At 32.9% G+C, this 12,380-nt stretch overlaps 1 protein-coding gene across 3 annotated transcripts in view; it reads right to left on the bottom strand.

Annotated features, from left to right (window-relative positions):
* Positions 1-12,380, bottom strand: part of LOC136032960 (tyrosine-protein kinase transmembrane receptor Ror-like) — a 595,320-nt gene that overhangs the window by 275,508 nt on the left and 307,432 nt on the right. For all 3 annotated transcript variants that reach the window (XM_065713445.1, XM_065713444.1, XM_065713447.1), the window contains one exon: positions 6,730-6,816. In XM_065713445.1, coding sequence (XP_065569517.1) covers positions 6,730-6,816 — 87 coding nt within the window. The remainder of the gene's footprint in view (positions 1-6,729; positions 6,817-12,380) is intronic.

Here is a 12,380-nt window from a genome sequence, read left to right as displayed (position 1 = left end):
CTGCCAAGAGCTATAATAGGTCTTGCAGGTAAGAGCACTGCTGATGGAGCTATCATATAGGAAAAACAAACCGTAGAATGCTTTTTAATAAAAAAAAACTTAAGGCCCATTCAAAATGAGAATTTACTAAAATCAAGATTGAGAAAATATTAAAATCTTCTTTTAGCTAATGCTAACGATAGAACTGTTACCAAAGGAAATGAAAACAGCCAATGCGCTCTTTTTTGCCGATAATACAAAATATTGAAACCACTCAAAATTTTTCAAAAATGATCAGATTAAATAGTTTACATTTAATTCTGATAGAAAATTTTCAACGTAAAACTTTCAAGGCTAAATTCCCAGTTGATCTTCAAGAACATATTTCACCATATAGACACTCTCTAGTTCTTATTAGCTCTAAAGCTTTATCCAAATTGTGAACTGAATTTTATTCTGTTCATGTTGCATTTCTCTTTACTTTTTAACCTTTCTGGCTTTTTTTTCAAACAACTTAAGGACTGATAATCTAATTCACTGAGTTTTGAGAAATTATATAATGAATTATAGGTTTTAGATATATGTAGTTCTGAACAGACTTTCATTACGAATGGTTTCAGAATTAATTGATTCCATGATTAGTGTTAGCTGAATCACAGTATTACTAAATTCTCACTGTGGGCCATTACGACCTATAAATTTAGTATTAATGATAAGAAGCTATTGACACTTTTTCTTCTTATTTTGGAGCAAAACTACTCTCTTTGAATAATCATATCAAATGTAATATCGGCAAAAACTTCCATAAAGAGTCTATGCTGATAAAAATAATGAAAAACAGTTGTAACAGAGAAAAGCACGTCCAACGCTTAGTGCTTTATCTGCTCTATGAATTCTATGGCAGTTTCAGATAGCGAAACGCTTACAATCACAGAAATGCCTTATAAAAAGCTAGTAATTTTTTCCGGACAATTCTTAAGTCTCTTCCGACAAATCGATTTCCAAGACTTTCCCAGCAGTTAGATTTCTCAAAATAGACTTCTTCTTTGCATCAATATTTCTGCATTTCCGATTTTAAATATATTGAAAAAGGGAACTTTTCCCAAGATTTTGATAAAATCAAAATTATGGGAGCTACTTTAGGCTGTGTGATGTTGAACATAAAATTAAGAATAATCAATCATTTTAATAATCGAATTTAAAGCGGGAACTACCGCGAATCTTTATAGAATTTTTTTTTTGAAATCATCAAACAAAGGATACGAAAGGAAATTTTTCAAATAATTATGCTTCAGCGCTTTCAGTTAACCATTTATATCCGATGGTGTCTCAGTTGCCAAGTTTAGGGTAGGCCTACAATGTCAGTCTGGCCATTTCATTTGTCTTTTTTGTCCCTTATTTGATAAACTCCCTAAGATTGATGAAGCTAGCTTTTGATTCTTGAAACAACTGTTATGCTAATTATAATTTATGGTTTAACCCTTTTTCAAACAATGAAAAGAAGCCTCTTTTAAGCTGTGAAACGAGAAACAAATTTGATCAAGAAATCGATTCTTGTATTATCTTTTGACAATTGATTATACATGGTTATACATTATAATGTATTTCCGATTGTAAAAATAATTCTTACAAGCCTACTACTAGATTCTCATCTAGAGTGATTCTGAACCAAAAAGTTGCCCACTTTCTGCAACTTCGGATGGCGTAGATCTCAAAGGGCTACTTGCTCCATGACGTATGGCATAATTCAACGCATCATTCTTATTAGCGCCACACATGGGACACTTAGCCCCGTGCATGGTACACTTCCGTATCAAGCCACCTGGAACACATGTTTTGATGTTGTAACCCCCTTTATGTAAAGGAGCAAAGGCATTTGCTCCCTTCCTTTAATCCCCCCAAAAAATCATACTGGATCTTTCTTGTGTAACCGCGTCTGATTTTCACACATATTTTTACTAAGCATAGTTTAAAATCTTTTGAATGAAAATATTTTGAAATGTATAATACTGTAATTGATAAATAACTAATTAAAACCATTTACTACAAAAAAAAAAAACAAGGCATTAAGAAAGAGATAGTGACATAATTAATTTTGTCAAAACATCCAAAACAGTTTGGTTTTGGTATTTTTTTTCTTTTTGTTACTTTTTTTTATATAACACTGCTTCGAAGATATTCCATTATTAATTATTATAACTTCAAATTATTTTAGATTTTAACTTTTTGTTGAAATTATAATTCTTGTTTTACGCATTTTTTTCACTACAATACATTTTGGAGGGCATTTAAATCGCCCAAGAAACCAAATTTTGCAGACTCAATTCAAAAGCAATATACCGGAAAATGCACATTTTCAAAAAATGTTTAGCAGGACGCAAAGGACGTATGCTCCGCCTTTCCTCTGAGAAAAGAACACTGCTTATTTTCATAATCATGTTGATTATTTGCCTCTTAGTTGCACTCGGTGGATTTGATGGCTTTTGGACTTTTTTAATGACAAAAAATTTCTTTTTGTCATTAATTTTTTTTTAACTGATAGTAAGGAGCGACATTAAAAATTATAACAAACAGAAATTTTTCCGTATATGAAAGGTACTGTCTCCACCTCAGCGCCCGCTTTTTACGCTAAAGTTTGACTTCTTCTCACAGCTCTACTTTATAAAACAATAAAAAACGAAAATTCTTTAGTATAAACAGCGAGGTATTGACGAGGGGAAGAACCCCCCTCACATACGTAATAATTTCTGCTCGTTTTAAGTTTTAATGTTACTCCTTACTTTCAGTTGAAAAACTTGTTTTTTTAAATTTAATTTCTGATCGTTTTTTAAATAACGCTGGGATATCCTTTGCCCCCTACATATAAACTATCTTACCCTATATAAAATTCCTCAATAGAAAGATTCTTCTACGTAATCCAATCCCCCGCCCCCCCCACCAGAACAAATCTCCCTGAAAACGTCTATATGTATATATATATGTATATACATATATATATATATATATATATATATATATATATATATATATATATATATATATATATATATATATATATATATATATATATATATATAATAGTTCGTTACCACGAACTGTTTGATTAAATATCTGCTCAAAGCAAATTGCAATAAAATGTTTTATGAATTCAACACATTGTGTTATTTTTCCTAATCTCAATGAACAAGTTAGACATTTATTTCTAGTTAGAATCTTTTCATTCCAATGATAAGGGAATCCATTCACTTTCCGGCTAAAGAAGTAATTTGTTAAAAGGTGGAAAAGGGGAAAGATTTGCTACCGGGGGTTAATTGTTCCTTTTGCTGAAGAAGTTTCTTGTCTTTTGAGCCTCGCTTTTTGGTTAATCCGATTCCCAAAGAATGATGCTTAATCGATGTGGCAATTTTTCTGGTCCAAAGAATCGTAACCAAAGGGCTCTAATTGGAAGAGAACACAAGATTCGTTATATAACAGAATTAGTGAAAAGTGTGGCGTGATTGATTTTCAAAAGATATAGCTACTTGGGATGAGTGTAATCTGTATCAGAGAGCCATGAGAAAGTCTAAAGACAAATCATTTTATTCACAGTCTTGGGGCGCTAGAAAAAAAACTAATTCAAGTGACCAAGGAAGGGGAAGATAGCAAGATGGATAGAACTCCCAACAACACTTCCTTTTTTATTGGTTCATTAGTATATAAAAAGCGCAGGATTTCGGTGAAGCACTCAAACATAATTTAATCATTTTCGGCACTTGTCGCTTATTGGAAACACACCCAACAAGTGAAGTTTGGTTAACCCTAGTGAAATATAACAAAACATGATGATACAATAATGCTTCAGGAACAAAATTATGGAAACCAAACCTAAGGGAAACCCAACCTAACCGAAACCCAACCTAACCTAATCCACCTCTCTCTAATGTGTAAATATATAGCCCAAATTATACTAGTCAAATATATTCTGTGCAAGTCCAACGCATCGCATCACCCGTCACTTGTTTTTGTAGCTATGAAATCGGTTTTCTGAGATGTAACCTAAGCGTAATTCTTGAATATATTTTGAATAACCGACAAGTATCACATTTTCTTTCATGATGGCAAAATTACACAAAAAGCCTCTTGCAAGTCCTACTTGATGAAACTTATATCCAACAACTAGTAATTTAGAAGTTTTGCAATCTTAGAGGGGGTGGGGACATGTTACTAGTTGCAAGACCAGTTACTAGTTTACCGAACACTTATACATAGACTTAGTTTTACAAAATCGAAGTCGATGACCAATCTGCAATTTGTATTTTGACTCCATTGAATGATGTGTTACGTTTTTCCCACAGTCGATTATTTCGAAAGAGTATTAATCAACTTGTCATGATGCTCAAAGCAATAGAATTAACTTAGTAAAGAAATATTTACAACAGTAATATATCGTTTGAAAAACGAATATAAACCTAATAAAAAAACAAAAATTTTCAAGAAAATTAAAGACCAAACTTAAAACTTACAGTCAAACATAAATTAGCGCTGTCCTGCAGCTGCTACTCCTAATTAAATAAAAAAAAAACTGATTTATTTAGCTGAAAGTAAGGAGCGACATTAAAACTTAAAACGAACAGAAATTACTCCGTATATGAAATGGGTTGTCCCCTCCGCAATCCCTCGCTCTTTACGCTAAAGCTTTTAATTGTTTTAAAAAGTAGAATTGTGGCAAAGAGTCAAACTTTAGCGTAAAGAGCGAAGGATTGCGGAGGGGACAACCCATTTCATATACGGAGTAATTTCTGTTCGTTTTAAGTTTTAATGTCGCTCCTTACTTTCAGCTAAAAAAATTAGTTTTTTTTATTTAATTTCTGAACGTTTTTGAATTAATGCATGTTTGGTTTTGGCTCTCCGCACATAAATTATTAAAATGAAGTTTGTATATTAATTCTTTTTTGGCTAAATGGCTTTCTCTTAGTTTTGATGAGACGATTTTGAGAAATAAGGAGTGGAGAAGGAGGTCTAGTTGCCCTCCAATTTTTCGGTTACTTAAAAAGGCAACTAGAACTTTTAATTTTTAACGAATGTTTTTATTAGTAAAAAATATACGTAACTTAAGAATTAACTTACGTAACAAACTTTCATAATCTTATATTTTTATTATGTATACGAGGGGGTCTGTACCCTCGTTAATACCTCGCTCTTTACAGTATATCGTAAGTTTTGTCCCAATTCTTTAAGAATGACCCCTGAATCAGAAAGGCCGTAGAATAAATAGTTGAAATTACTAAAAATACTTTAGCATAAAGATCGAGGTATTTATCTCCTCCTAAATACCTCGCTCTTTATGCTAAAGTATTTTTAGAACCCCTCATATGCGTAATAATCTCTGTTCGTTTTAAGTTTCGATGCTACTCCTTCCTTTCATTTGAAAAAACGTTTTCATGTTTATTTTTCATTGTTTTCTTATAGTAATGCTAGAAAATCCTGCGCCCTTTTCATTGAATTTTTCTTCCCCCATGACAGATTCCTCCAAGGAAAGATCCTCCAACATAGCCCCCTCCCCTCAGCCCCACCCCCAAACAAAATAAAATCCCCCTGAAAACTTCTTCACACTTCCCAATAACCATTACTATATGTAAACACTGGTCAAAGTTTGTAACTTGCAGCCCCTCCCCCAGGGATTGTGGGGGAGTAAGTCATCCCCAAAGACATAGTTATTATGGTTTTCGACTATGCTGAACAAAATGGCTATCTCAAAATTTTGATCCGTTGACTTTGGGAAAAAATGAGCGTGGGAGGGGGCCTAGATGCCCTCCAATTTTTTTTGGTGTCTTAAAAAGGGCACTAGAACTTTTCATTTCCGTTAGAATGAGCCCTCTTGCGAAATTCTAGGACCCCTTGGTCGATACGATGACCCCTGGGAAAAAAAAACAAAAACAAACAAATAAACACGCACCCGTGATTTGTGTTCTGGCAAAAAATACAATTTACCACATTTTTGTAGATAGGAGCTTGAAACTTCTACAATAGGGTTCTCTGATACGCTGAATCTGATGGTGTCATTTTCGTTAAGATTCTACGACTTTTAGGGGGTGTTTCCCCCTATTTCCTTAAATAATGCAAATTTTCTCAGGCTCGTAACTTTTGATGGGTAAGACTAAACTTGATGAAACTTATATGTTTAAAATCAGCATTAAAATGCGATTCTTTTGATGCAGCTATTTATACCAAAATTCACGAACTGTTTGATAAAATGAGTTTTTACAACAGCAAATCAATAGACACCAGAAACAAATCAATACAAACACCAGATTTATTATAGCATTTATCAACTTTAACAGAAATCATTAGTAAAGTATGTTGGCCAACATTACAAATATTATTATATCAAAATATTATGACAATTGAAAACGAGCACAAATGAAATAAAATAAAATATTTAAACTAAATGTAAAACCGTATAAACTTAAAACAAGCACAGATTATGTTTTTCACGGGGTATGAAACTAAAAAGAACAGAAATTACTGCGAATGAAGAAATCAAGCCTAAATGAACGCAAAAATTAAAGTATGGAAAATATGTTCTTTACTTTTCATTGAAAAAATACTGCGTTTTTATGGTTTAATTTTAGAATAAATACAATTCATAATTGTTACAACCAACTTACATAACTGCTACAACTTACAACTTTACTACAACTATGCCATTGAATTATTGAGTTCCTTTTAATCTAAATAAAAAAAAGGAAAAAATAAAATTCAAAGCCATACCTGGTTTATGTTTTTCATCTGTCGGATGAAACTCGCTGTTTCGCAAAGCTTCTATTACTGGGGTTTCCCCACTGTTATCACCAAATCCTAAAATAAATATCTTCATTAATAATTGCATTTCGTTTTTTAGAACTAAAAATAAAAGATAACGGTCCAAGGTGATTACTTTAATACAGTAAAATTTTTTCAAAATTCCGCCTTTGGATAGTCGAGTGGGTATTTTGCATTTGCAGATCAAAACATCAAAATTTTAGACTCACCAGTGTTTCTAACATATTCCATGGGTTTTCAACCATGGTAATTAGGTTCTGCAAGGTTAGAGGGTGAAAGGGATTTCATTTTCAAAACCAAAAATTATAGTAGATTCACGACACCTCGTTATCAAAACGATTCATTTTCAAAAGGGTTTTTCAACTTTCTTCGGCAACCGAGAGGAGAGTCAATAATTTTATAATTGAAGTTGTACCCAAAAACCCGATTTCCACAATTTCTAAATATATTTTAACATTCTGACCCATGTTTTGATATAGAGTTTTATATCGGAAATGGGTATTTATGAACTTTGAAAAAGTTACCGGTTAGCACTGGCAGGCGGGGGGGGGGGCACAATTACTCCCCCTAAATCTTTAAAACTCTTTTTATGACATTTCATTCAAAAAAAAAGAAAAAAAATGTCCGTCTCTAAATTTTGAAAAATATCTCTTTCACCATCTTCATTTAAAAGGAATGCATGAAGCATGTGAAACACATGCTTCAAGTCCAAGTTAAACAATTTTAGAGTAATGGTGACTTGACAATAAAATTACTAAATATTCACAAGTAATAATTCATATTGATTTTCTTGCAAACAGTTAGCCACGTTTTACTATCTAAAAGTGCCTTCCTAGCAAGTAAAATTCGCCTCAACGGAAGGGGGGGGGGTAATCGAGTCGATTGCCATATTCTAAATGAGGTTAGGATATTTCTTAGCTCTAGCGTTATCCAGCTTTCGCATAAGATGAGTCCACTTTTGGTAACGTAGACCTATTTAGAGCGAAAAACCTACAAGGCTAGGACTATAAGTAGAACGACTTTTTTAGGAGAGGGACTAGAAAACGTCTCAATCCTTCCCCTGACCACGCTCTGATTTACCATAAATCGAAAACAAAATTCAAACATAAAATTTTGTCTGATTTATACTTATAAGATATATTTTTGGTGGTAACAGATGAAGGATAAGAGGGATAAAACAGAAAAGTCTGGCGATTTCGTCTTTTGTATTCTCTTCGGTAGTTAGCAGTTTTTTTCTTTTCCTTCGTTACTATTTTACTTCTTGTCACCAGAAACTTCCTATAAGTGTGGCCTCTGACACTTTGTCGGTAGAAGCAAAAGGGGAAGTTTCATGTAAATTACCTAAATCGAAAGGAACTAAAGTGGAAATTTTAAAATTGACACATGCAGGACGTGCCTGAGATTCAAAGTCCCATATGAACTTAGAATTAGTTAAAAAGTTCTTTGCTAAATTAAATTTTTAGAAACTAACAAAAATGCAGTCTTTTTCGCTCAGAGCTGTTAGAAATCAAAGGTCTTTGATGTGAAAGTATCTCTTAAAAGGTTAGTTTGCTCTTGCGATTAGGCACATGGAAATCTCTAAGACTGTCTTCCAGGTGTAATGTTCAAACAAGATTGTGCTCCTTTCGATTTTGAAGAACTTACTAAGCGGAAAGAATCCTTAACAAATATTAAAGCAGAGACGAAAGTCAGTGTAAAGTATTTCAGAATGAGAAAGACACAGAAGTGTGAATGAGGCAGGTTTATGCGTCATTCAGACTGAAGCAACGATTTACTTAAATTATTATCCAAATTTAGAAAGGAAAATAGTCCGACAATTAATTAATATAAAAGTAAGATATTTTGGAATTGCAGTAAGACATGGAACTCTTCATATGCAAGTATATTGCTGATGCTGTTGCCGTTGTTTATAAACTTTCAACTTCCCACTTAAACTTCCTACTTCATATTGTACTTGTAGTCTTTATGTAGTACTTTATGTAGCTTTGAAGTATGACGATTTTTGCATTTACGAGTTTGGAACTAAAAATACCGAAGAAGGTTAAAACAAGCGCTGCAAGAGACCCAAGATATCAATTCTATGAACAACCAGCAGTACATCGAGTAAAAAACGGATCTCTTTCAAGAGACTTTACCGTATTAATCGGCTGTTTATCATTAGAGAGCTTTAACTAATACAGCACATCATCTGTTAACAACGATCAAAGGAAGAGTCAATACAAAAGAAAAGAACGGGCATAAACGAAGATTCAGAATATGCATTCTGAAGAGTGATAAACGTAGACTGAATCTTGCTGTCATTCTAGATTAAATCTAGCGAACTCCTGACTCCTGAAACAAGTTTGTTTATCATTCTGTGCACTCGAGTTATGTCAAGAACAGAGCCCGTCAAGGAGCAGTCACCTCTCCCGTCCATTTTAATAATTGTGTACTTGATGCTCAAGATCTGTGTCCATATTCGCGGATTTTGTCTTCTGTTAACCTATCTTTTGTCGTAGCTGTTTTGTTGTAGCTGTGTTGACGACACTCTGAACCTTGGGGGAACCCTTCATCGGATAACTCAAAATGTTTAAATCCTAGAAACTGAATATCAAATAGTTGGATTTCAATTCAACTCTTGAAAATCACACAACTCCTCCTCGAACAACTTAAACAATGAATTTCAGTGTCTTACGCTTCTATCGCACCTTACAAATTCTGATTCAACTGATCGCTTCTAAGAACAAAATTCGATCTTTTTGTTTTGCAAAATATTTGCTTCATCTGCCTCCGTGGTACAAGAATACGTTAAGGTACTGCCAAATTCAGTCACTGATCTTGACGCCGCCGTCCCTAGATGGATAGCAAAGCACAATAAAAAAGTTGATTTATTCGATTGAGTCCATCTGCTCATTAAGTGATTTCATTAACATTTTTTCATTTGGTATTTTTAGATCTCTTTTTCGTTTTCTATATCAATTTAGTGGCTACTGTTTGCTTCTTTTAGCCATTAAATAAACAACAAACAACTTGTTTTAACTGCAAGTAAGGAGTGTCGTTAAAACTTAAAACGAACAGAAATTAATTCATATATGAAAGGGGTTGTCCCCTCCTCAACGCCTGGCTCTTTACGCTAAAGTTTTGATTCTTTCTCACAACTCTACTTTTTAAAACAATAAAAAACTTTAGCGTAAAGAACAAGGCGTTGAGGAGGGGACAACCCCTTTCATATACGGAATAATTTCTGTTGAATTGAAGTGTTAATGTCGCTCTTTACTTGTGTTAAAAAAACTTGTTTTTTTTTTTTATTTAATTTCTGAACGTTTTAAATTAATGCACGTTTTGATTTTGGCTCACCGCATATGAATAATTAAAACGAAATTTGCATATTGTTTTTTTCGGCTAAATAGCTTTCTCATAGTTTTAATCGGACGATTTTAATTATAAAAGGGCGGGGAAGGAGGCCTAGTGGCCCTCCAGTTTTTGGTTACTTAAAAAGGTAGCTAGAACTTCAATTTTTTTTTACGAGCGTTTTTATTAGTAATAAATATACGTAACTTACGAGTTAATTTACGTAGCGAACTTCTATGCCTTTATATCTTTATTACGTATATGAGGGTGTTCACCCCCTCGCCAATACCTCGCTCTTTACACTAAAGCTTGAATTTTGTCCCAATTCTTTAAGAATGACCCCTGAATCACAAAGGCCGTAGAATAAATGGTTGAAATTACTAAATATACTTTAGCCTGAAGAGTGTGGTATTGTGGAGGAGACGAACCCCTTATATAAGTAATAATTTCTGTTCGTATTAGGTTTTAATGCTGCTCCTTACTTCCAGCTAAAATTTTTTTTTTTTTTATTTTCTCATTGTTTTTTTCTTCATGGAAATTCTCTTCCCTCATAATAAATTTTTCCATGGAAAGATCCTCCCACGTGACCCCCTCCCCTGACCAATCTCTCCCTACTCAACACGGAAAAGTCCCCCTGTAAACGTCTGAGTCGTTCCCAATAACCCTTACTATACATAAACAATGGTCAAAGTTTGTAACTTGCAGCCCCTCCCCCGGGGTCTGTGAGGGATGAAGTCGTCCTGAAAGACATGATTATTAATTTTGTGACTATGCCAAACAAAATGACTATCTCAGAATTTTGATCCTGTTACTTTGGGGAAAAAATGAGGTGCCCTGGGTGCCCTAAAAAATGTAGGGCCAAAGTGCCCTCCATTTTTTGGTGACTTAAAAAGGGCACTACTACTTTTAATTTCCATTAGAATGAGCGAGATAGTAGGACCACTGGATCGGTAAGATCACTCCTGGGGGAAAAAACAAAGCAAAACAAAAAAGAAAAAAATAATAAACACACATCCGTGATCTGTCTTCTGGCAAAAAATATAAAATTTTACTTTCTTGTAGATAGGAGCTTGAAACTTCTACAGTAGGGTTCGCTGATACGCTGAATTCTATGGTGTAATTGTTAAGATTCAATGACTTTTAGGGGGTGTTTTCCCCTATTTTCTAAAATAAGGCAAATTTTCTCAGGCTCATAACTTTTGATGGGTAAGTTTAAACTTGATGAAACGTGTATATTTGAAATCAGAATAAAAATCCTATTCTTTTGATGTAACTATTGGTATTAAAATTCTGTTTTTAGAGTTTCGGCTACTATTGAGCCGCGTCGCTCCTTACTAATGTTCGTTACCATGAATTGTTTGATTGTGTTTTGATTTGAAGAGTTTTCAATAAATATATACACAGTAAAGATAGAAGATATGATATAATGGAAAACCACCAGGAAAAAGGCAGTTTGACCAGGACAGGTATTTTTAATGGTTCTGTCATATCAATTTATTCTGTCATATCAATTTAGTGCTGTAAATTGCTGTAGCTTAGCTTTCGGTTTTTAGCTGTCTAAATATGGCTCCTGTTTTTGTTTATTTGAAGGAAAATATATGCCACATCCTTGCATTTTTAAAGCAGATTTTTCGTAAAATTATCAACGAGATTCAAAATAAAACCAAATAATTACAAGTGTTATAAAACTATTGAAATTGGTGATAAATCCTTTTTGATTACCTCTATTCCAATCCTTAGAGAAACTCTTTTAAAGAAGTCACTTTCTGGCATCGCCAGTAGCTCAACATACCTTTCAAAAGCTAAAAGTAAAATTCGTGCATGATTTGAATTCAGAGCGCAGTTTCAAAGCTAAATTGAAAATTGACATCATTTGACAGTTCTTTCATTTTTATACTCTTTTTTCAGATGACTGATTGGCTCAAAAATAATAAAATCATGGAAACTGTTTATGACAGAAATAGATGAAAGACTTCCTATGTCATTTAGTTTCTCAAATTCTGGAACTAATTCTCACTATTTATAGAGTTAAATGCACAAAAGGACTGACCAATTGTATCTAATATTATGTTTTAGGCCTACTTTATAATATATATATATATATATATATATATATATATATATATATATATATATATATATATATATATATATATATTTATATATATATATATATATATATATATATATATATATATATATATATATATATATATATATATATATATATATATATATATGTATATATATATATATATATATATATATAT

The sequence above is a fragment of the Artemia franciscana genome, chromosome 11 (assembly GCF_032884065.1).
Source record: "Artemia franciscana chromosome 11, ASM3288406v1, whole genome shotgun sequence".
NCBI lineage: Eukaryota > Metazoa > Arthropoda > Branchiopoda > Anostraca > Artemiidae > Artemia > Artemia franciscana.
This window is presented reverse-complemented; position numbering and strand designations above follow the sequence as displayed.